The sequence below is a fragment of the Hippopotamus amphibius genome, chromosome 4, assembly GCF_030028045.1.
Source record: "Hippopotamus amphibius kiboko isolate mHipAmp2 chromosome 4, mHipAmp2.hap2, whole genome shotgun sequence".
NCBI lineage: Eukaryota > Metazoa > Chordata > Mammalia > Artiodactyla > Hippopotamidae > Hippopotamus > Hippopotamus amphibius.
Window position 1 is genome coordinate 85167304 of NC_080189.1, and position 25858 is coordinate 85193161.

The following is a 25858-nucleotide window of genomic DNA, read 5'->3' on the forward strand; positions in this document are numbered from 1 at the left end:
ACTTTTTTACTTACTAAAAAATATAGGTGAAGACACATAATAGTCTTCTCTGCCTTGTTGAGATTTTATCCAAAATTAAATGTTATTTTAGGTTCAAAGTTCATCATATATTACAAGCATTATCTCTTATGTCATGAATGACATAATTAATATTAATGATTATACATTTAGAGTCATTTCATTATAACCACCTCAGCTATAAGTAGCATTTAAAAACCTTAGCCCAGTAATTCTGACTCATTTATTACTGAGATCATGTGCAGATAGTGACATACAACAGTTCTCCATTATTGTGCGGATTTGATCTTCTGTATATGGGAATATTCTGCATTTTTGAGGCTTCAGTATTTTTGTAATCTTCGCTATTTTAGGTAAGCACTTCCCTGCTTTGTTAGAGCTTATGAAATATAATCTAGTATCCTTTCTAAGTTTCCTCTGGTAGTTATTAATCCTCTACTAATCCCTCACATGAAGGCATTCCCCACAATTCTCTCTTCTCTGTTTTATATTTTCCATAAGTGGGAAACCTCACCCAGCTGTAAAGTTCTCTCTGTGTACCATCATATCATAATATAGATAGAGGCAGTTTTATTTCTTCCTTTCTAGTCTTGAGGCCTGTTTTCCATGCCTTGTTTCACCTGCTAGGACCTCCAGCACCATGTTGCCTAGAACTGGTGAGAGTGGACTTGTCTACTTGATCCTGACCTGGGGGAAAGCACTCAGTATTTATTTTACTAATTAAAGTAGGATATTTTCTTAGATGGCCTTTATCAGATTAAACAAGTTCTTTTCTATTTTTGGTTTACTGAGACTTTTTAAAATTACTCGTTTACCCCCAAAAAAAATAAAATAAAATAATAATAAAAAAAAAAAAAAATTACTCGTTTAAATGGTGTTGTTTCATCAAAAAGCTTTTTCTGCATAAAATGGTTGTAGGGTTTTACCTCTTTATTTTGTTAATAAAAGACAGGACTTTATTTTTAAATAACAAGCCAGCCTTGACCATGATGTATTACCCTTTTTATATATTCCTGGATTCGATTTACTTAATTTTTGTTAAAGATGTTTATATCCATAATCATAAGGGATATTGGTATATAGTTTTCTTTTTTGGAATTCTTTGTCTGGTTTTGGAAGTGTTTCCTCCTTTTCTATTTTCTGAAAGAATTTGTGTAGAATTCGTATTGTTTTCTCCTTAAATGCTTAGTAGAATTCACCAGTGAAGCCATCTGGGCCTGTTGTGGTTTTTTTGTAGGACGTTTATAACTACAAATTTAATTTGTTTAATAGATACAGGGTTGTTCTGGTTATCTATTTTTTCTGGAGTGAGCTTTGATACTTTGTGACTTAAGGTATTTGTTCATCTAAGTTATCTAACTTGTCACAATAATGCTGTGCGTGATAGTCTCTAACTGTCCATTTAATGTCTGTAGGGCCTATAGTGATAACCTCTTTTTCATTTTTTATACTGATGATTTATGTTCTCTTATCTTTTTTTTCTTTATCAGTCTAGCGATGTGTTTATCGATTTCATTGATCTTCTCAAAGAACAAACTTTTGGCTTTATTAATTTTCTCTGCTGTTTGTCTTTCTGTTTCAGTGATTTCTGCTTTTGTCTTTTTAAATTTCCTTCTTATTTTGGATTTCCTTTACCTTTTTTTTTTTTTTTTTTTGAGACCTTAAACCTTTGATTTTTAGACCCCCACCCCCCAAAAAAAATTTAAAGTTGTAGATTTCCCTCTAACTTTAATTTTGTATGTTGTAGATTTCCCTCTAACTTTAATTTTGTATGTTTAGCTTCATTCAGTTTGAAATATTTTCTGTTTCCTTAGTGATTTCTTCTTTGATTCATGGGTTTTTTTTTTAAGTTTTCTAGTTATTTTTAGTTTTTCTAGATTTGATTTTTTTTTCTTTTTTTAATCACTTTTATTGAAGTATAGTTGATTTACAATGTTGTGGTATTAATTTCTAATTTAATCCTGCTACCATCAGAAAACATATTTTGTGTGATTTCATTCCTTTTAAATTTGAGTATTATGGCCTAGCATGTGGTCTGTCTTGATGAATGAACCATGTGTGCTTGACAAAAACATGTAATCTTCAGTTGTTTAGTATCATGTTCTATAAATATCAGTTAAGTCAAGGTGTAGTGATGTGTTCAGATTTTATATGCGTCTACTGATATTTTATGCAGTTGTTCTATCAATTGCTGAAAGGCAGGAGTTACAATTTTCTACAATTGTGGACTTGCTTATGTCTCCTTTTCATTCCATTGATTCTTAACCCCTCAGTTTTGAAGCTGTATTACTAGTTGTGTTGAGGCTCTGTTATGTAAGTATTTATCATTTTTATGCTTTCTGATGAAATGACCCTTTTTTCATTATGAGATATCCTTTTTTAGCTTTTTTAATACTTATTGTCATGCATTGTGTTATCTGATACTAATTTAACTACTCCAGTCTTTTTATTCTTAATGTTTACATGATGTATCTTCTGCTGTCCATTTACTTTCAACTCCTCTGTCTTTATTTTTTAAATGCATCTCTTTTATACCGTATATAGTTGGGTCTTGCCTTTTTGTCTGCTCTGATAATCTCTGCCTTTTAACTGGAGTGTGTAGTCCATTAACTTAGTACAGCTATCAATAAGGTTTTATTTAGGTGTATAGTTTTATTATCTGTTTTTTGTTTGTCTCCCTTTTTTTTAATTTACTTTTTCCCTCCTTTTCTGTCACCTTTTGGACTATTTGATTATTAATTATTTTTAAAATTTCGTTTAAATTTATTTCTTAGATTTTCATCTATACCTCTTCATAATTATTTTTTTAGTTGTTCTTCTGTGGATATATGCATCCTTAACTTCCCATCTTTTAGAGTTAATATTGTACTATGTCATGTAAAATATGGAAACTATTCATTTAATGAAGTACATTTACATCTACCTGCATGCAGTATAATTTTTTTAGTTTAAAATTTTCACTTTGGTTCTGTTTTACATTTTCACAATCACTCTGCTGAGATTTTCCATTTTATTTATTATGGACATTTTTTTCTTTACGTCACTGGGGTTCCTGCCTGATAATTGTAGAGTCTCTATCATTTCAGGGTTGGCAGCTATTGATTGTCTTTTCCCTTTAGAATTGACACATCTCTTGGCTTTTTGTGTGTAGTCATTTTAATGTATCCTAGACAATGTGAATGTTATGTTGTGTATACTCAGTATTTTTACACATTGCTCCTAAAACCATTGACCATTTCTTTAGCAGTTAATTAGCTTGTTTAGACTCAGATTGTACAGTGTCAAACCTGCAGTTGGCTGTGTCTCAGATCTCAGTAAAGTTCTTTAAGCCTTAGTTGCAAGCCACTTGTAGTTTGCTTTGCACACACATGGTTGAGTCAGCTGAAGACTGTTGCTGAGTTCACACAGAAAAATAGGCTTTCTTCTTCTCTGGCTCTCTCATTTCTGAAGTTTCCCTCTCACTCTCCAGCAGTCCTGGTTGAACCAGGGCTCCTTGTCCTTGTTCCTTTGACCTAAAAGACTGCAGGTTTGGATTGGTTTGGCTTTTCTCTCAGAGTTTTAGCCACCCAGCCTTGCTACCATGGCTGTAGTCACTCGGAGCAGAGTCACAAACAAGGGAAAATTCACTCTCTTCTGGTTGCCATATATTTACATATCCCTCTAAAACTACTTGCTTTTTTCCATCTCCAGGAGCCTCCAGTATGTTTTTTGTTTTGGTTTTGGTATTTTTCCATGATTATTTATAGGAGGATCTGTAGTTAGACACTCACTCCTTCATACTAGCCTAGAAAACTTGCCCTTCGTTCTTGAAATCTCCTGTTTATTTTCACTGTATTCCAGGATCTCTTCCTACTTCTCACCCAGTGACAAAGTAGTGATATAACCAAAAGCTCATTGAAGTCAAGTGCACCTAGAAAAATCCCAGCTCTTTCACTTGGTGGCTTTGGACAATCTCCTTAACTTGACTTTAGTTTTCCTATCTACAAATTACTTTAGATTCCACATTGGTAAGTTAGAAATTTTCGTTATTCTTAGAGGAAGGAATAATTGAATTTTCAGCAGAATAATTACTTGTGAAACCCATAGCATAGTATCCAGCACTTAACCTGTACTAAATAGGTTCTATTACCCTTCTTACTCCATCAAGGGCTCCTCTTCTGCATGACCTTAAAATGGCATTTGGCCTTACTCTACAAACCATCCTCTGGGATCTCATTGACTCTTTTGGCTTCATCTCCTCTCTTAAAAGCCAAAGACAACCATGTTTAGTCAAAACGTGTCACAAACTACAACTGTAAAGATCTCAGTACCTATTGGATAGCCCATGTGAATTTCCTTGTAAGTCCTTCAAACTCATGTCCAAAACTGAGCTCATTATTTTCACTCTCCGTCCCTAAATCAGCCAGCTGCTTCTGATTTACACATTCAGTTGATAATACCACCAAGTCATTAAAGAAAAAAAAAATCTGAATGTACCCTTCAGTCTTTCCATATTTCTCAAATCTGATTCCCAAGTCCTCCATTTCCTTTCCCAATGTCTCCACTTTGTCTCCTCACCTCTGTTCCCTCTGCCTCTGATTTGGTTCAGGCACTCACCACTTTGCATTTATACTCCTGCTTTGTCCTTCTGCCTTTAGTCTAATTTATCTACTTGCTGTCCGATATGATTTTTCCCAAATTCAAATCTTTAACCACATTTTTTTTTTCATTGTTTAAAACCCATTGTTGGTTTCCTAGTCCCTTCAGGATATGTTCCTGTCTCCTTAGCAGCCCACACAGAGTGCATCTACTCCCTGTCTCTCTTCCACATAAGCAGCCACCTCATATTCTGTGTTGAACGCCTCGCAGTTCCCCAAAGGCATCAGCTTCCCCAGGCTCCTGTGCCTTTGACATATGTGCCCCCCTCCCAGCCTCACACCCTCCCCCCAGCACACACACTTGGTTCTTAACCCATTTTGACCTTTGAAATTCAGTTCACACAACAGCTTAAGTTTTTTAAATCTTCTCAGTATAAGTTGGGGGGTCTCTCCCATGTTCCCATAGCACTGTGTAGGGCACTGATATCAGTACAACTTATCTGTTGTCACTAGATTATGAGCTCCCTGAGGGCAAACTGTACACACACACATGCACTTTCTCTCTCTTTTTTGTTTTGTTTTGTTTTCATCCTTTATTTCAGAAAGACCCAAGGGATTGAGGGGAGAGGGCTTAGAGAGAACATGCAGAGCTCGTCTCTCTCAATCCTGTATACATATATTTATTTTTATCAGATTAAGGAACTAGAGATGACATTTAGGAATTTAATGAATAAGGGTCCTATTTAACCTTTTCTCATTGATTTCAGTTATTTGTATGAGCCAGTGTCATCCATCTGCATTGTATATAATCATGACTGAAGCATATATAAATATACTTAAAATTTAGATTTTGAATATTTACTGAGGCCTACTCATATTTTCACACTAAAAACCCATAACTAAAGCCTAGGGTCTTACATAATCTAACCGATGGTTATACCTCACAGTAGAACAGTTTCTCGGCCTTAGCACTGTGGATGTTTTAGGCTGGGTAGTTCTTTGTCCGGGGGACTATCTGGTGCACTGTAGGGTGTTTAGCAGCATCTCTGTCCTCTGTCCACTAGATGCTAGTAGCAAAATCCCTCCCCCACCCCGGTCATGACGATCAGAAATGTCTCCAAACGTTGCCAGATGTCCTCAGGGGAGCAAAATTGCCCCCAGTCAAAACTCACTGCTGTAGAACTCTAAATAGAAATCTAATCCATGAAATGCCTAACTGTTCTTCCCTCTAAGAATCACTTTTATTATATTCAGTCTGATCAAAAGCATATGATGTTGTTCCAGTTTTGAAGACTTACTTTTGGTCTTATCTCAGTCTTTTCAGAAACTTTAAAAAAAGTGTTCATGTGATCTTTTGCTTCATGAGTGGCATTACCCCCCTCTTCTCTTTTCTCCAGGGGTTCATTTTAGCATTAAACGTTTGGAAAATATGAGAAAAGTGGGGGAGTTGAAATTTTTCAGTGCCATGTTCCACATATTTTAAGCTTTAAAAATCATTTACTGACAGCAGTTAGGAGAAAAGCAGACTTCTGTTGGGTTATTATAGTTAAACTGTATATAGTCTGAATTTGATATAATGTGAAAACTTTTAGTCAAAATGCTTCTCACGCCTTGAATTCTTTTGTGTTTGATCTATTTAAATTTTGCCTCTCCTTAATTTAATCTTCTTTTCAGGCGATCCATGCTCTTATGGGAAATGCTGTGCAGCCCTTGCTGACGTCCGTGGGAGACGCTATAGAGGCCATCATCATCACTATGCATCAGGAAGACTTTTCTGGGTAATGACTTCCAACCAGAGCTGTCACTAACCTTCATTGCGTTTGCTTTTCGTTCCCACCTTCACCTCTACTCTCTAAGTATCCACCATCTAGAAGCTTATTCCCCTTGTGATGGGGTTGGCCTCCACCCTTATTATACTTTATTCATTGAGCACCATTAGCAGATTAAATTTTTTCAGTGCTTCTTTTCATCTCTCTCCTGTCATTGAAACTTGGAACCATTAACATCTACAGGACTCAGCTTGGCGCTTTAGGACGTTTGGTACCACCTTCTCTTTGCAGTTATATCTTTTTCTTTACTTCTCACATATAGCCTGTACTTGAGCCTCTGGTGTTGGCATGATATTTCTTGTATAAAAAGTCCTGCCTCTGTCACTCTGCTAGTCCAATTCCTGCTCTGGTTTTGAGGGCAAGGTCCTGCCCAGCCCCCTGCAAAGATAATTTTCCTTTCTCAGAGTCTTGTGGCAGTCTGCTCTAGTCATGTCAGTCCTAGCCATAGACACGTTGGTGTTATTCCAAAGCTGTTTCATGTGTGTACTGCTTATCCATGTCATATGTGTCTTGGGAATAAGAATCATAGTTCCTAGCTTAGTGTTTACTGAAATCTTTTTAAGTAAAGTAAAATTATTTTGACTTAGTGTATTAGAAAACTATGGAGAATTTGAAATAGGTACTTGCATGTGCTTAGTGTGATTATTTTAAAAAACTTAACCATACTCTAGAGCTAAACATTCATATATTAGTATGTAGATATGTGTTTTATATTCATAGTCCAGTTAGTTACTATTTTTTAACTGCCCTGTTTCTTTATATCTATGTTGTTTAATAGAGTATCTACTTTATTACATTTCCAGCCACTAGTCTAGCTGTGTGTAGGAAAATTCTGTGATTATTACACTGTTTTTTAATTTTTCAAATCATTTATTATTTCATTTACAAAGTATGTTTTGAAAGGTGAAAAGGTCAGTCTCTGTTTTTAATAATGGTATGAAGCACAGAAGGGTAAAGTGGATTCTACACAAAAATGCTGTAATATTTGGAGACAGGAATATAAAACTGCTGATCACCAATATTTGGGAGGAAATGAATTTTGTTCAAAAGTGATCTGAAATATCCCAGTTAGACCAATCATCAATACCTCTGAAAAGGAAGCAAAATTAGAGTAATTTTTGAAGGCTTGTTCTCATAAGAATGGTCAGACACTTACTTCAGTAATTGTATTGATGCGCCATGGCTGGTGCCTGTAGATAACACAGTAGGCATTAAGAGTTGGTTTCCCATTGAGGGGGGATGAATTGGGAGTTTGGGATTTCCATATGTACATTACTAATAAGAAAAAAAATCAAATTGTACACTCTAAATATATGCAGTTTACTGTATGTCAGATGTATCTCAATAAAAGTTCTTAAAGAAGGAAAAAAAAAAAGAGTTGGTGTCCCAAATAGCTGTGTTTTTGTTAGCTTGCTTCCGTGCTAGTGAGTCACATTGGCTCTTTAGCTCATAGGTTGCCATGGGTATGAAGCATCATTTTAAGGTGTGTAACATTGTCCTTAATTTTTTTCTCCAAATGGCCATTAATGGCTCCATTTCTGCTCACTGTCTCCATACAGCAGACATTTGAGGTTCCACTGAAAGTCATTTTCCATACGTGGCAGTACAGGAGTGTGGCGAATGCAAGGCAGGGATTTTCACACTTTCTAGAACCTTGTTATTAGTAATCCTGTCGTGTCATTTCACATATGTATGGCTTGTTTGAAATATAAAGTGATGTTGGATTAAACTATTCAGGAAGTGGAATCGCTTTTATAGTAGGGCCATCCTCTGGGATCACACTTGTTAAAATAATAGTGAATACCTGCCCTTCCAAGCCCTTTACACCTGTTCGAGGTAGGTTTACCTTGTAGGCCAACCTTATATGTAGTATGATTATAGAATCCCCTGCTATTTAAAAAGTAATCCTCAACACAGTTTCCTGGTATTTGAAATGTATTTAGTGGGACCAGTGTGTTTCTTTCCAAATTAGATAAAGTTTAAATTGTAAATGTCTGACATAGTACATTGATTAAAATTCTTTTATTTAAGATAAAATGACTCATGTCCAATTACAGCTTTGAATGGAAGAGGGAGGGCAGTAAAAGTAGGAGGACCCTAGATCCTTAAAGTGGTGGACGAACATCTCCGCGGAGAGGAGCGTGCACACTGGCCCTAGAACGACTGGGGCCCCTACTCAGGCGTGCCTTTGTTTCGTCCTGCCTTCCGCCTCTGTGTGCGGGCTCTCATTACAAAGACCCTGACATTACTGCTCAATTTCCTGCTTCACTTTAATCAGTTGAGAACCTCTTACTAAAAGCTTTGACATAATTGGGGAAACTGAGCTTTAGGACTTGCCAGGCAAGGTTTATATTCTAGTAAATTTAAATTGACTTTCTAATCCACGCTGAGAATTGCTAATACATATTTTAGAATTTTGTCTAATAGGTCATTTTATTTTACTTATATTGACACATGTTCATGGAATCTGTTTTAGTATGTCATTTTTTAATCCTCAAGGAAATCATATCACCTGGCCAGATTAAAATTCTTGAAACAACCCTCCAGAGTAGTACCAAGATATGACAGTGCTTTTGATAAAGCATAAAAAGATTAGAAAGAGATTGGTACCTTTTTTTTTTTTTTAATGTAGCCTATTGGACGGACAGAACCTGAGCAAAGATAGGCCGTGTTGGTCTGAATCTGGCAAAACCAAATCCCACGTGAAGATTGCCATCACTTACGGAGGCTGTCCCTGTACTCTGAACCAAGCAGCACTCCACCCTATGATATTACAGACAGCAGCGTTCCACCATGCCCCCCTCAATGGCCTTGCCATAGTTAGGAGCTTCTTTCTTACACCTGAATAAGATCTCTTCCTGCTGGAACATAGCCTGCTTTCTCTATTTCTGTCTGCTCTCTGGAAGTTGAAGACCTTTGGTTAGCATCCCACTTATAATAACCATTGCTGTATTTTAAAATAATTAAGTTCACCTCATTCTCTTGTTCTAGGCATCTGAATCATATCTGTTGTTCTTCCCTAGACCATTGCCAGTTTCTCTGCATCATTCTCAGAATATGATTTATTTTTTGAAAAAAGATTCAGCATTATATAGCCAGTGATCTCATTGGCTTGCTAATTAATATCAGGTGATTTCTAATTTTGGCATAACTCTTCTCTCCTATAAATATTGCATTCTTTTCATATATTCTTTAAAGAGCAATTATAAACCCTTATAAATTATAAATAGTATTTCATGGAGCATCAGCTGGCATCATCTGTTGATCCAAATTAAAGCCTTTCCAAACATCATCTGGGAGGAAAAAATTGCATACCATGTGTATTGTTACATAACCAGTTCCACAGTCAGAATTCTACTATTGGACTGATTGGATTAAATAGCACAAGAGCAGAGATATCTTTGCCAAGAATCTGTTTGGGGAAGGCAGCAGTTTCTGTTGCTGCAACGTGTAAAATCCTATTTCAGTATCTAATATTGATTTATTCACTAACCAGGCAAAGCATGTGAGTGGATGGAGAGTTGTAAAGCTGGAAGAGACCTTGAGAGGTCGGAGTGCAGAAGGCGGCACTTTTATGAATCATCCAAGACAGATGGTTCTCTGTTTCATTCTTAATAGTCTTTCGGTAATTGGATTCCAAGGTTCCTTCAGTCATCTTCTAGCATCCTATAACAGTCTCTGGAATATAAACATCATTTTATGCTCTTTAACTCTCAGCAAAAATAAACAATGCCTTTCCTACCATTAAAGGAAAAAAAATGCTTAGGAGTGAAATAGCGGGTGGGGGGTGGCGCAAATGTCAAAGAGTGCCTTTTAGTGCACTGGCTGCTTTTTCTCCTTTGCAGATCGTTACCCAGCTCAGGAAAGCCTGATGTTCCCTGTTCTCTCTACATGAAGGAGCTTCAGGGTTTCATTGCCAGAGTTATGAGTGACTACTTCAAACACTTTGAGTGCTCGGATTTTGTCTTTGACAACACTGAAGCTATTGCCCAAAGAGCCATTGAGCTTTTTATCCGGAATGCCAGTCTCATAAGACCTCTTGGTGAAGGTGGGAAGATGCGACTTGCTGCTGATTTTGCACAGGTAAATTGATGCATAGCTATAGAGGGGAAAAGGTTTCAGCCTCAATATTATCCATTAAAAAAAAAGACCATCCGTGTATTCTTCAGTGTTAAGGAGTTGAAGCATAAAGAAAAGTAAATCTAAACCTAATTGGTAAAAAGGAAGGAAAAAGATTATGTTCATACCAGATATTTTTTACTTTAACAGAAGAATCATCACTCATCTTTGATATTTCAAGGTTAAACAAAGTAGCTCATTCCACAGTGAAGCAGCATTTCCCATTTTTACATAATATGGGGCTTTCTCACTACTTTATTATTCCACCACGTCAGTATTGATAAGAATGATTGAGTAACCTTGTTGGAAGTTAGTGTAGACAATGAAATTTATCCTTCAGACAGTGGAAAGGGGCGGTCTGCTGTCATGTAAAGAGAAAGAGCTCCGACACATGTATGGTCCTCCATGGTCAGTGCAGCATTCCAGGGCGGTGTTCTGTTTCGTTTAGATGCACAGAGGACCAGGTGGATTATTTGATCCCTCTCTATTAAAGAAGAGTACCTTTCTTGTGCATGGCCAGCCTTGAAGTCATTCCATACTATCTGATGTGAATGAGGTAGAGTGACATTAAAATAGCAGAACCAGAATCAGCTCTTGTAGAAAGGTTTTTTTCTTTGTCCTTTAGACAGATTTTTTAAAAGCCTTATAAATATAGTATCAGAGGCAGATAAGAAATACCTTACACATCCACTTTCATTTCAAAAAGATTTTGAAACAAATAATTCATATTTACGTAGCATGTCAAAGGTGAACTCATTTTTTAAGCCTTTGAAAGCTGTTAGCTTTAGTAGTCTAAGTAGTTATTCAAATGGATTATTCCTAGTGTTGTGCCAGAGCCTCCCTGTTTATTAAGATGGACAAACTGTAATGTCCCTCTTTATTCCTGTGTGTATCTGGGAGCAAGTCTTGGTTTATCATTCCCGCTCCAGGGAAAGGCTGTGGGAGGCTGCTTATACCAGGTGGTAGTTGTAGAGTTCCCACTTACCTAACAGTTACAGTAAGGAACAGGTACATATTCTGTTTCAAGAGCCAGGCTCTTTTGCATATGAATTGGTCTAGAATTAGTCATTTTCATCCCCAAATGATATGCCTGAGACCATTAGGTCAAAGTAAAGAGCCTTCCTTTGTGAAATATGCCTTTCGTAACCTCAGCATGAAAATTGAGAGTAAGTATTACCATTCATGTGGCTCCTTTTACCCTTCCTATTTTTATCAGCTTAATTCTCAGGCACCTGTACATTGTGTTATTACAGCTAAACTTCAGCTTAAGGAGAATTATGTGTAGTGTTGTACTTGTCCATTACTGGTGTTACAGGCTGCTTATTTAAATGAATACACAGTGATGCACCAAGACCTGCTCTTCTTTGTTAAAAACACTGTGAGCTGTACCCAAATGGGTGTCTGTTCTTCTTTCCCCCTTTCTTCCTTCATTTTGTCTTTCTTTTCCTATCCTCTTCTCTTCTCTCCCCTGGGCTCCCTCCCCCACCAGTTTATTTGCATTCAGCTCCAGCTGGTTCTTGAGTCACTTTCCTGGAGGCAGCACTTCAAGTCCAATTAGAGTGGCAGCCGAGGAGGAGATGGCCAAAATGAGAGTGCTGTGGGAACGAGGCTTTTTGTTTTTGTTTTTTATTTTAACGATATGTTCCCTTATGAGTCTTGAAAGCTGGAGAGCATTGTCCTGTGACCCTTGCTACCTGCTCAAAATGCATAGCATCCAGAGGCAGCGTTGAGCTCCCCTCTCCCTTGAAACTGCACATTCAGAATTTCATTTGGCATTCCTTCTTTCTGAAGACATGTTGCCTGTAAACCAGACCTTTTCCCAGGTGCCTTCCCTTAAGCTGCATGAAACTCATCAATCATAGTCCTAACTTATACTCTGAGGCCACCTCTGTTTTCCATTTCTGTGTTAAGAGTATATTTTCCAGCCCTGCAGTGACTGCTTGCTGCAGCCTCTGTGGGGCCGATTGCTTGGTTCACTCCTGGACAGTGCCCCTGTTTCAGAACATCCTGCCACTCACTGTGCAGCTGCTTCCCCGGCCCTGTGGGTCGTGAGCACAGGAGAGACAGGTGCAAGCCCTTCTGAAGTTAATCATGGTTGTGACCAGTAGCTTTGGCAATTATTATCCAGCTGTTATATCTTCCCCTCACATTTTAAAAATGTTAAAATGAATTTGGGACTTTTGTTTCATTGGATGTGGTTTCTTGCCACAACTGCAGGTATGTGATATTCTACCTCAGCTTTCCTACTTAGTTGGAAGTATTTTTCTGGGGTGAGTCAAAACACTTAGATGGCATGACCCTGGCATTTATATTCATGGTGGGCATCACCTGGGACTAGAAAGCCTTTTGGTTGCCTCGTTATTGAAAGTTCTATCAATTTGTTTTCAAAATTAAACAAAGCCATTGAGGCCATTGGAATCAAGAACACAAATCCTCTGTGGGTTTGAAAAGAGTTCTTGTAATAAAAAGTTCCTGCTATTCTGCAGACGGCCAACAAACACATGAAAAGATGCTCAACATCACTAATCATTAGAGAAATGCAAGTCAAAACCACAATGAAGTATCACCTCACACCGGTCAGAATGGCCATCATCAAAACACCTAGAAACAATCAGTGTTGGAGAGGGTGTGGAGAAAAGGGAACTCTCCTGCACTGTTGGTGGGAATGTAAGTTGGTACAGCCACTATGGAAAACAGTTTGGAGGTTCCTTAAAAAACTAAAAGTAGAACTACCATATGATCCAGTAATTCCACACTGGGCATATACCCAGAGAAAACCATAATCCAAAAAGAAACATGTACTGTAATGTTTATTGCAGCACTATTTACAATAGCCAGGACGTGGAAGCAACCGAAATGTCCATCAGCAAATGAATGGATAAAGAAGATGTGGCACATATATACAGTGGAATATTAGTCAGCCATAAAAAGGAATGAAATGGAGCTATAGGTAATGAGGTGGATAGACCTAGAGTCTGTCATACAGAGTGAAGTAAGCCAGAAAGAGAAAAACAAATATTGTATGCTAACTCATATATACGGAATCTTAAAAAAAAAAAAAATGGTACTGATGAACCTAGTGACAGGGCAAGAATAAGGATGCAGATGCAGAGAATGGACTGGAGGACACGGGGGCAGGGGGGCGGGGGGGCGAAGGGGAATCTGGGACGAAGTGAGAAAGTAGCATAGACATATATATACTACCAGCTGTAAAACAGATAGTGGGAAGTTGCTGTATAACAAAAGGAGATCAACTCGATGATTGGTGATGCCTTAGAGGGGAGGGTGGGGGGGAGTCGCAGGAGGGAGGGGATATGGGGATATGTGTATAAATACAGCTGATTGACTTTGGTGTACCTCATAAGCTGGTACAAGAGTGTAAAGCAATTATATTCCAATAAAGAGCTTTAAAAAATCAAAAAAGTTCCTTCTTTTCTGGCATAAATAACAGAAAAAGAAAGAACTCAGAAGATTCCAATAGGATAGGTTTGGGAATACTGATTATTTGGCATAAAGTCCAGTTGCAAAGACAAATAATGAAGTATTTGAAAGATTTCTGTAGGAATCCTAACTTCTCCCCACTGGCACAGTTGCACAGGTGAAAGAGAAAGTATTTGCAGGGAGCCATCTGGAGAGTTCATGATGAGGGAAGTGCCCAGCGCACACCCCCTTAGGAATCAGGTCACCGGCATGAGGTGCTTTCCTCCTGGTAATTAATTCCCTACTGTGACCACATGGTCTCTGTGTTTACACTAATCACACAGCACTTCTAAAACACTAAGCTTGTCCAGGGCCACTGGGGTTCCGCTGATTCAGAATCTCTCTGGGAACTTGTCCACACTGCCCTCTGAACCACACATTCCCCTCTGCCCCTCAATTGTGTTTCTTTCCTGGGGGAAAGGCTGGCTTTTGATGTTGGCATTAAATTATTTACTCAGTGGCACTCCGAGCAGTTTCTATTTATTTCTGGTGCCCTTTAAATACTATACATTTATATCTATTTTGCTTCTTGCCTGAAAATATAAATTTAGGAAAAAGCCCCAAATAATAAAGATTCTAATTCCTAGTGCCTTTTCTCCTGAACTGTATCAGGGCAGGAATGCCCTAGGAGTATCCAAAGATGCCCTGTGGTTAACCACATGTCTGCGGTGGGCAGAGAGCAGCTATGTAATTAGTTCACCGTGCCTGCAGCTGACTGTTCGTTCCCTCCGAACAGGAGAGCTGGAGAGAGGCAGTTGCAGATGCCATTTTTGAATCCACGGCTAATTGCAGCGTCATCTCCTCTAAAAGGAACACTCCTGCCCTGTAGAAACATGGCCTTTATTGTTTAATGAAACTTTGGCAGAAGAAGACAGTTTTTAGTACCCGAGAGGTCCTTGATGGATGAAAAGTTTATTTTAAACTTGGAGTTGTCCTATGGGTAGAAATCGCCTACAGTCATCATAGATGACCCAGCCATTTGAGGTCATATTCTCTCATATCGTAATTTTTTCCTAGCCACTTACATGCTTCAACATTCAATCCTGCACAAGTGCTAAGGCAAAGGTTGGTTTACTCTTTGAAAATAATGAAGCCCACTAGGGTAACTGAAAAAAAATTGACAAAAACATTTCATGAAAAATACTTTACATAATTTCAGTGTGTAACACATGCAAACAGATGCACACAGTCTATAGGTACATGATAATCACGCTCTTACTTTGTGCTCACTGTGAAATAAATGCCATGTTCCATAGGAAACCAGAAACTCCCGTCAAGTGAATGAAGTAAACGGTCCCAAGGAACAGCCCATCGCCCACTGTCTTTGAGAACACTAGCTCAAAGCTGCTCTCTTGCATTGGTGGCAAGAATCTGACTTTTCTTCCTCAGATTTCTCTTTTTATTACTTACTCTTGTATTTTAGAGAGTTTGCTAACCAAGTGATGTTGGTTAGGGAAACCTCTAGGACACACAGGGTATACTCTGTGTCTTCTGTATGCCAAGAGAGTACTTCACCAGTCACGACTCACCCTTGAGACCATCTGAAGGAAGGAAGCTACCCTCCAATTCTCCCCTGACACTCAGTTCATCCGTTTGATTTCACACTTGTCATTTGCTTAATAATGATCAGTATGTGTGTGTGTTTCTATGTATAGTCACACATACCTCTCTTATAATTTAGATGAATAAAAGTTATGTTGTTTAAATAAATATATATCTCCTTCTTTGATAAATTTGAGAGAGCTCCTCAGAGACAAGACCACCTAATTCATCTTCTTATCCCCATGTCTAGCTTGGTGCCTGGAGTCAAAAATGTTTCTCAAATGAGTAATTGATTAGGTCTCCATGGCCTTCCAGTGGCAAGGAGATTTTGAACAGTTTTTCAGAAAGATGGCCAGTAAGACAGAAACCCCATTTTTCTTTCTTATGTTTTTGTTGAAGAAAGATGTTGATTTACCAGGGAACAGCCTTTTCTTAGACATTTTCTAAACTATTCTTTATCATGGCCCTGTTCATAGCAAGTATAAAGAAATGGTTTACCATCTGAGTGTCACATGGTAGATAAAGAACAGGTAGCCTAAAACTCCGATTAATGACAAAATTTCCAGTCAAAGGAGGAAAATAAAGAGAAGTGAAAGTAGTAGTTGCTAAATTCTTCATTCAGGAAACAAATTAATTCACTAACGATTTAAAAGGGGGAAAGTTTTTAAGATACTGTTAAGTGTTGACATTTAACCAGTACTTACTATATGCCATGCACATAGTGCTTTGTGAAATTATCTATTTTATTTGCATAATTCTACGATAGGTATTATCTTCGTTTGACAGATGAGGAACTTGGCAGGTAAAGAGGTTAAGTCCAGGACCACACAACTAGTCATTGTAGATGAGAAATTCTGACACAGATGTGCTGCCTCCAGAGTCAGTGCTTTTAATCACTTGAGCCAGCCTTGTAAAAACTGTCATCATTTATGTTTAATAGAAAAAGGCCTGTGAAGCCTGCTTAAAGTACAGGCACACAGGCAGTCTTGAAAACTTTCCTTTTTCCAATTTTTCAGTGGAGAAAAAAAATCTAAACTTTCCCCTCTTACATAACAAAAAATGTTTTTCTATTCTTGAAGGAATCATCTTATGCCCCTTTAGTAAATAAATGCAAAAGTTATCTAAGTTCTTGCCTTTTAATAGATTTGACTTTCAAAACTTGTCTCACAGTGCAGATAAATTTAAGTGTACTGCAGGCTACAACTTTCTGTGATCCTAGTGTGTCCCCAATTCACTTCAAGATTTTGATGTAAAAAGCTGTGGGATATCTTTTAATATTTCAGATGGAGTTGGCTGTGGGTCCATTCTGCAGAAGAGTATCTGATTTAGGAAAGTCCTATCGAATGCTGAGGTCATTCAGGTGAGACATAATTCTGTTATCGCTGTTAATATAAGCCACATCCTATTGGCAGATAAATCCTCGCCTATTCATGTTGATCCGTATGACATGGCCATTATTCAGCCATTTTGTGATGTACAACAGTGGCATTTTCTTTTCATATAGTTCATCTTGAAAGTTATTATTCAAACCAGAAATTTATTTAGTGTTATATGCAATGGCTAGTGTATGTGTGTATGTATATGTGTGTGTGTGTGTTAGTTTTGAGTTGCAGTTCACAAGATTGAGCTGGTAAGTTTTTGATTATGCTCTTTCTAGGGGGATTTTTTTAAATTCTCCATTCTTACAGAAATATATTGAGTCATAAATACCAGGAGGTTCATAATTATATAGACATCTTTTTCTGAAAGTATTATTGGTCCATTTATCATTTCCAACCCAGTCTACTTCTTAAAAAGGTCATGGGCTGCATTCCATAACAAAACTACTAAATAAAGTATTAGAAGAATAGAGTTTAGTGATGAAATGCAGGGAATGACTGTAAATGTAATAGATAATTTAGGCTAAAGATGGCTAATGCAGTTGAGCACAAAATTTGGGATTAAGCTTCCTAGAAACCGGTTCAAAAAGAAAAACAATGAGTTAATTCAGACTCATGATCTGAGAATATACCAGTTTAACAGGAAAATCCTTTTCAGGGCTGAATGCTTACATAGACCTTTTACCAACTCAGATTTTAAAGACTATTGAATAGCTTAATGACTAGGTCTTAAGTATCAGATTTTAGAAGATAAAAAGTTGTTGTTCATATGGCTGTTTATTCAGTAAGCCAGACTCCCCAGACTTTTCCATATCCTGGCACACATAGAAAATCTCTGCATATAAAATGATGACCATCCCTGAGGGTCAAAGGGATCAACACGCTACTTACAGCTACTTACAACCACTTTCTGACCACAGCATACCAGATGGGAAACCTCAGTGTCAGCTCTCTGTAATATCCAAGAGCATGATGGTTTCTGAATGTTTCTTTATAAAGATAGGTAAGAGAGTCGAGGCATGTGGCTTTCTATAAACTGACTCAGTACCAGAAACTATAGTAATCAGTAAGCAGTATGTTCTTTAAAAAATTGCTTCACTCTCTCATGTCATCCAAGCTTTTGGTAGAAAATTCAGATATAATGAACCCAAGGTTGTTGATTGAAAGGGGAGGCTTATCCTTTACTTAGCCTATGAGTAATTGGCAAAGATTTTTTTTTTAATGCCAGCACAAGAGCCTGAAATATTTTTCTCAAATGCCCATCTAAGTTGGATTTCAAAAAAACTTTAAGCAAGATCACAAGTGTTTTCAGATACCTTCTTTGGATTAGCTCAAACCTTTTATAAAGTATTTAAATATTTTGGAAGCCTTTGGGTTTGGCACTACCAAATATGGACAAGTTGAAAGATTAAGTATTGAGTTATTGATCTGCTAGTAATCTGTATGCACTATAAAAGTAACCTTAATAAAAATCCTGTGACGTCACTTGCTTTGAGTAAGATGGCAGGGGACATGGCAATCCCAGTTGGGTGATCAGATGCGGCTGTGAGTAACAGACTCTTAGCATGCTGGAGGACATTAACCAACGAGTTATTTTAAAAGCAATGGGAAAAGCTGTGATTAGGGGTTTGCTATTTTAAGATTAGACTCTTATTTTTGGTAGTCCTGGCTCCCATGCTCGGTTGTGTATTCCACGGTATGTATTCAAATAGTGCTTATCTTCCCGTTTGCTGAGGTAGGACGGTCTTTATCCAAGTGCTTTTAAAGTTGTGTCACAGTATGGAGATACACATTCTGAGGGTTTCACATAAGAACAGTTTTATTTTAACTCGTTTAAGATTTTGTCAACCCTCCCAGTTTTCGCACGAGGAAAGGAATCTTTAAAGGAGCGTTTAAAGTTTGAATAGTGACACCTTCTAGTATCTATTTATGGAATAAAAAATTAATGATTGGTTAGTGTATAATTTTTTTAAATCCTATGTTTTATAATTCTAGCTGGCTTCTCTCGTGGGGCAATGGTCAATCTAGATGTGTTTCCAAAGTTTGACCCTGACTCACAGTAAGAGAGATTTTATGTTACCATCTGGCATATGCTTGCATACAAGCACACTCAGACCCGTGCATACACATGTGCCGTGAAGCAGTACTGTTACGTCATGTGCTATTCTCTGACGTTTCTTTTTCATTTAGTCACTTTAACCCATCAAATTGGTTTCATGACCCACTAATGTTTTGCATTCCATGGTCTCTCACCTTTCTCACAGGGCCTTCTGTTGTTGAAATTCAGCTGCTCTACTGATGGGGTTGAGTTTTGTTCCTTTCTCCATAGATAAAGGTTTATGCCCTTTGCTCCCGGGATTCTGGTAACCCTGCACTTCCTCCCGCAGGCCTCTGTGCTCCCAAGGCCTTGGCACATACATAATGAGAGTAACTGTCTGTTGCTTGTGGAGCCTTCTCCAGATCTTGAATTCAGTGAAAAATGGTAACAGAGATTTATATCCACCAATATATTCCTACAGAATATTGAATCTATAGGAACTTCTTGGGTTGGCTCTAGCGCTTTCCCAGTTGTTTGCGAGGCCTGGACACCAATTGATAAAGATTTGAGGGTTAAGTGGATCAGGAGATATAATGAAGGCTTACTATATTCTGGGGTTCAAATCCAGCCCTAGTCTGAAAAGAAGGTTTTAGGTGCCATCTTTGGAGAAGAGAGATGTCAGCGCCTCTGCCTTTGCCTGTAAACATGGCTGGGAAAGGCCCTGGCCCTGCCAGCTTCTCTGCAGTTGTCTTAGAGGGGAATCGACTCAGGACAGCTTACCCGTGTGGAGGTCCTGCAGAGTGCCTTCCTGGAGAGCGAACAGAGTCAGTAATTATTCCAGTAACCCAGTTCTAGGCCCTTTATTTGCTACCTGCAAAAACGTGAGAGATCTGTCTCTTCTTCAGAAGTCGTCCCGAGCAGTTGCAGTGGCAGAGCCCGCTCTTGCTCATCTTCCCGTCTGTGCTGTGCGCCGGGACAAGCAACGGGCAGCATCCGGTGGTCGTGTATGTAACTGACGTGGGCTCTTGTTCATGGGTCTCCTCCCTAAAGGTTCTAAGTCACATCAGCACCAGCTCAGTGGCAGGCAGTCAGTAGGAGATGGGCTAAATAAATATGCCACATTCACAGGATCAAATAAATGCAGCCATTAACAATTTATGCTGTTCGTTAATATTGAAGAATATGAAAAATACCTCCTAGTGCATCACGAAATGAGAAAGCAGGCTCCCAAACAGTATATATGATATGGATCTTTACTATTTTAAAAATAATATGTGTTTGGAGAGGAAAAAGTCAAGGATAAACATCAAAACGTTACCTTTGGAGAGTAGCATTGTTACGAGTGATTTTTCCTCTAGAGGTTTCCTATATTTTTCACATTTTTTGCTGTGGTTGTTTTATATTTGTAGTTAGAAAAATCCACAAATATATTTAACAATCCCTCTTGCAGTGTTTTCCCCATTTAAAAATAACAAGGGAGCCTAAAAATAATATAAAATATACTAAAACATTATACAGTAAGGGTGTCAGGGCAGGGGGGTGGGGAAAGAAAAACAGGCAGCCAAACAACCAGAAACCCAGCAGGTTTAGAGTCCGTGACTGCAGGAGGGGGCAGCAGGCCCAGGACAAGGGAGGGTGACCGTGCCAGGCGGGAGCCTGCAGCCCAGACCCCAGGTGCAGCTCCCCTCCTCTCCTCCCCAGACACCCCAGCCTCGGCAGGCGTGCCCTCCCCCATCAGGCAGCCATCTGCCGCAGGGCACTTCTCCTTGACGGTAATATTAGTGGACTCTTGCATTAGGCCGGCAAGCTTCCTGCATGCGTTTACATTTTACTGTATGCATTAGAATTGCTCAGGCAGCGGGAATATTTATACCCCGGAGAGAATGCTGCCTCAGAAAGCTGCTGACATTAGGGACCTGCCCCTGTGTGGTTCGTATTTGTACACAAGACACACGAGGCCCTGTCCCCGTCCACCCCTCGGCAGCATGCCGGTGTCCCCCAAGAGGTGTTCGTGAGGGAGGTTGCCCGGCCAGGGGCCTGTCAGTGCAGATCGATCGTTGTGAGACAACGAAGAGAAAGGGCCACAGGCCCCTCGCCACCGGGTACACAGACCCTGCCTTCAGGCAGGCCCCACACCCCCTCTCGGGACAGCCTGGCCCCTGAATTACGCCCAGAGCCTGCTCTGCTGGACGTTTCCTCGGGTTTGACGGGAGAGCGCTCAGAGCTGTCAGGAGGTAGGGGCTGTCTGATGGACGTGCCAGCAGGAGGGCTGCTGGGGAAGGAAGGCCGTCAGTAACTCTAGAGTGCAGTGTTCACGGCAGCTGTTTTCAGCCAGAGGCTGGGGGGGGCTTCCCGTGCCCCCAGTTTACCTCCGTGATCATCTGCCGCTTGAGACGCGGCGCGGGTCCCCCGGCCTGGGGTCTGCAGCCTCCGTGAGGAGCGCTTCCAGCCCCAGGACCCCCAGGTGGGCTCTGCTCCTTCTTTCCACTTAGACCATCCTCTGCAGTCCTGATTTCCCCAAGGTTTCTGGATTCTTAATTCCAAGTTCAGTGTTGAGGCCAGAAGGCAGCCGCACCTGGGGCTTGGTGTGCTTCGCTGTCTGCCAGTCCTTCAGCAGTGCCAGGAGCACCCGGGTGGACACGGGCGGGTAGAGGGTGCATTTATTGTCGTGTTTATTCTAGCCGTCACTCTCTGACCATTTGTTATGTGCTAAGCCTGTGCTGAGTGTTGTCCTGGTATCTTCTCATTCCACCCTCACGGCAGCAGTTCAGAGACTTAGGGATGACGCCCAGGCAGCAGTCAAGGCTGAGGGGCTGTGTTTTCAGGTGAGAACTGTGCGTGAGTTGCAGGGCTGCATTTCAGACCCACGGCTGCCTGTGCTGGCAACCACCACACCCAACGTCCTACTCTAGTAGTTCCCGTTTGCTTTCACTCCGAGGGGTCCTGGAGTACCATGTGAACCCTCATGTAAATCAGCCAGGAAAACGTCCGAAAGTGTTCAAGAGAATCTAAACTCCCCACTTTCGCGGTGACCTCCTGCTCTGAAATGCCCCATCTCCCTGCCTTCCAGGAGCTGCCACAGGTATCTTAAGCCAAATGTGTGCTTTTATTTGTAGGGAACAGCTGCCTGAAACCCCTGCCTCCTTTCTGCCCTGGTCCCTTAGGACTGACAGCCTTAGACTCCAAGACAGGAACCTGGGGGGCCCCTCACCTCTGTGCTCTGAGCACTGACTCGCTCCCAAGTCATCAGCCTCTGCTCCGTTCTCTCCTGGGACATGCATGGCCCTTCCTGCCATCGTGTCTGGGCTCTTCCCATCACTCCGAAGCCTTCACTGTGTCCAGTGCAGGGAGGAGTCCTTTGTCCGCCCCGCCTGCCACCCTCATTTCTATGCTGATTCCAGATCTCAGTGCATGTTCTCAGTCGTCTGGCCGGCCCACACCAGAAGGAGCTTTGGAGTGGGGGTGGTGGCAGGAGGCACAGGCCACCACAGATGCTGGCTGTGGACGTGGGAACAGCAGGATTTGAGTCTTACTTCGCTTCGTAATTGGCCTTAACAGAAGACTGACAGCTACACAGCTATGGGTCACTTAAATGTGGAGATCTCCTACTAGAAGCATGATTTGTTTCTAATGGGACCTAATACTTGATTAATTGAGACTGTCAGCTGCCTGTAAAGTTTAACCTTGAAAGCGTTGCTATTTAGAGTATTTTTCTCTTAAGAATGATTTTGTGGCATTTGGGGTGTCTGCGTTTTAAAAGACTTAGTTAATTTCCTTTTATTTCTTTTATCACCTCAGATGGTGATTTATTTTTTGAACTTGCTGGTATTTCAGATTCCACCTGGAATCAGGGAGAAGGGAGGATTTCACGCTGTGTTCTTTCAGCTTCTTAAAACAAGTCCCAGAAACAAAATGTCTGCAATCGATGTTTACAGGTAATTATGTCAGTGGTGCATAATATGGAATCAAATCCAGTTTCGCTTTCCATGGCTTTTCTGGCAGTCCTGTTAGTGGCTAGAATGGAAGATTTGGTCTTGGCAGAAAAATAACGGCTCTGACTCAGAGCTCCAAAGGGACAGGTGACTGACCAGAAGATGCTATTTCAAAATGAGCTGGTTTCCGCACCAGCAGCCTCGGTGTGCAGCTCGGCATCGTCGTCCCTCCCGTCTCCCTCCCGTCTCCCTCCCTCTCTTCCTCTCCCTCTCCCATCCTTCTTCCCTTTCTGCCCTTGTATTGTTTGCCGTTTGGATCAAGAATATATTGAAGGAAAACAAAGAAAAACACAAATATTCAAACCATAAAATTAATTTAATTGCTGTAGATACGTTTCAAATTTGACTTTAAACTTCCTGAAGCCAAAGATAAAAGAGGAACAGAATCAGCTATGTAATTCTCATTTTCAGGAGGAAGGAAATATATCAATTCTTAGGAAGAAGTTTGGTGTGTCTTAGTACTTAACTCTAAAGCGTTTGTACATGGGGCTTCATAGAGGGAGCCCTGAGAGACTAGGGACCAGCATTCTTGGTCATCTTCCTGTCGCAGAGGCAGAAAGGAGTCCTGTGGCTGCCCTTCAGTAAGTCCAGGACTGTCATAGGACTGGCCTCTCCCCTCCCCCTCCCCCCTGGTCGTCTCATGTCGTGAGCTGGGGTTCAGGATGATCCCTACCCTGTCACGTGCTGTAGGCAGAGTGGGCTTTATTGGGGCAGGGGAGGACTCTTGGCAGACCAGGGGCAGCCGGGATGGAAGTGACAGCACGAGCTCCGCTGTCTCCCCACATCCACAGGGCGGCCCTTCAGGCACGCCAGACCTGCAGGATGAGCCCGTGACCCAGCGGAGCAGCCAACGCCCCACTGGCTCTTTCCCCTGCTACAGCTCAGACACGGGAGCCGTCCCATCAGTGGTGCCCTTGGCCCCAGGCTGGATTTGGAGTCTGGGACTGTCAGCTACTCAGCGCCCGGTGACCTTGGGCTGTGAGATGTGTCGGCTTCCCCTGTAGGACAAGGGGTCTGCAGGCTGTGGGATGGGGAGCGGGGGCGCGGCCTCACGCCCCCCCACCCAGGGTCAGCCTCCAGGGGCCTCTGAGAACATACCGGTCATGGCGCACACACCCTCGCCCACCCCACCAGGAGCTTCAGGGCATGCTGGGTGAAACTAATTCCAAGAGGGACTGTGAGGATGCGATTCAAGTATGTGGGTGACGGGAGGTCCGCTTTGACCCACGGAGAGAATTTGGGATGCCTAGAGATAATAACTTCATGGCTTTCAGACGGTGTCGTGGAAACAGTGATTTGGTTAGGTTGTCCTATAGGAGTTGTTGACAGTTTGAAGTTGTACTTTCTCCAGGGATCTTTGTTTTTCTCTGAGAATAAGTCTGTCTGTTCTAAAAATAGGATGAGTAGTTGCTACAGTTGATATCCTAAAAGAGGCTACCTGGCGACATGAAGACCCAGGCTGCCCAGGTTTGAGTCCATGTTCTGCCCTTTCCTAGGTTTTACTTGATCTCTCTTCCTCTCAGTTTACTTATCTGTAAAATGGGGATGTAACACTGCCTACCTCATACGGTTGTTTGGAGGAATAAATGAGTCCACATTTCTAACGCTTTAAATGAGTGCTGTGTGTGGTAGCTGTTGCTGCTGTTGTTATAACTAGGAGCTTCGCCTAGATGGAGACAGGGTCTTCCACACACAGAGAAGGACTTACAGGGATGCCTACAGGCAAAACAAGAATTCCCTCAGCAACGTTTTCATACCTGAGCAGGTGCTGGCCTCATTGCCTAAAGCCCTGCAGCATGGAACTCAGTGAGATGACCGGCCTTGAGAATGTTCAAGACAAGTGTGCAGCCCACGGCCACAGAAGACCTAGTCCTGCTCCCACGGAGGGCCTGGGTCGGAGCTTTGTGGGTGTCTGGTAACAGGCAACACAAGTGAATCGAAAAGTTTCTACAGTAGCTAAAGACAATAAATTATAGAATAATGTTATTTTACAAAACAGTCGAAATCAGAAAAGACCCTACCAGGGATAGATTTTACTTATAGAATAGTTAGTATAAAGCCACTCTTTCTAATAATATTCAGGATCCCACCAGAACCACCTGTCTGTTGAGAGCTGCTGACTCTTGGCTGTGCCATCAGTGTGGTGAAGAAGCTGGGCCCTGGTGTGTTCAGGCCTTCAGCTGTAGATTGGAGTAGGTAACGTGGGTGAAGAAAGAGCCCAGGGTACAGAGCTGTTTCACACGCTTCAGAATTGCTGCTTGGTCAGGAGATGTTGCTGCCATCTTACCTCTTGAGATTCAACCTCTACAGCTTGGCCTTTAATTAACTCTTGTCCATCAGAGCCCAAAGCCAAGGAGGAATCAATAAAAATTTCAAATTATTTTTGCCAGCCTTTTGACAAGGTAATAGGCAGTTGGTAATGGGGTAGATTTGCCTGCAGGCTCCAGTAAAATGTAGGTATACCCCAGAGATCTTACGAGTTCAGTCCCAGACCACGACCATAAAGCAGCTATCACAGTAACGCCACTCACACGCATTGTTTGGTTTCTCAGTGCATATAAAAGTTATGTTTACACTATGCTGTAGTTTATTATGTAGTAGCATTACGTCCAAAAGAAATTGTAGGGGCTTCCTAGGTGGTGCAGTGGTTAAGAATCCACCTGCCAATGCAGGGGACACGGGTTTGATCCCTGCTCCAGGAAGATCCCACATGCCGCAGAGGAACTAAGCCCGTGCACCACAACTATTGAGCCCATGTACCACAGCTACTGAAGCCCACATGCCTAGAGCCTGTGCTCCGCAACAAGAGAAGCCACAGAAATGAGCCCACGCACCACAAAAAAGAGTAGCCCCTGCTCGCCGCAACTAGAGAAAGCCTGTGTGC

The 25858-nt window shown here is 40.9% G+C and overlaps 1 protein-coding gene across 1 annotated transcript in view; it reads left to right on the forward strand.

Moving 5' to 3' along the window:
- The window catches only part of COG5 (component of oligomeric golgi complex 5), a 266210-nt gene that overhangs the window by 231358 nt on the left and 8994 nt on the right, over positions 1–25858 (forward strand). The window contains exons 17-19 of the mRNA XM_057733615.1: positions 6270–6373; positions 10270–10507; positions 16849–16925. Coding sequence (XP_057589598.1) covers positions 6270–6373; positions 10270–10507; positions 16849–16925 — 419 coding nt within the window. The remainder of the gene's footprint in view (positions 1–6269; positions 6374–10269; positions 10508–16848; positions 16926–25858) is intronic.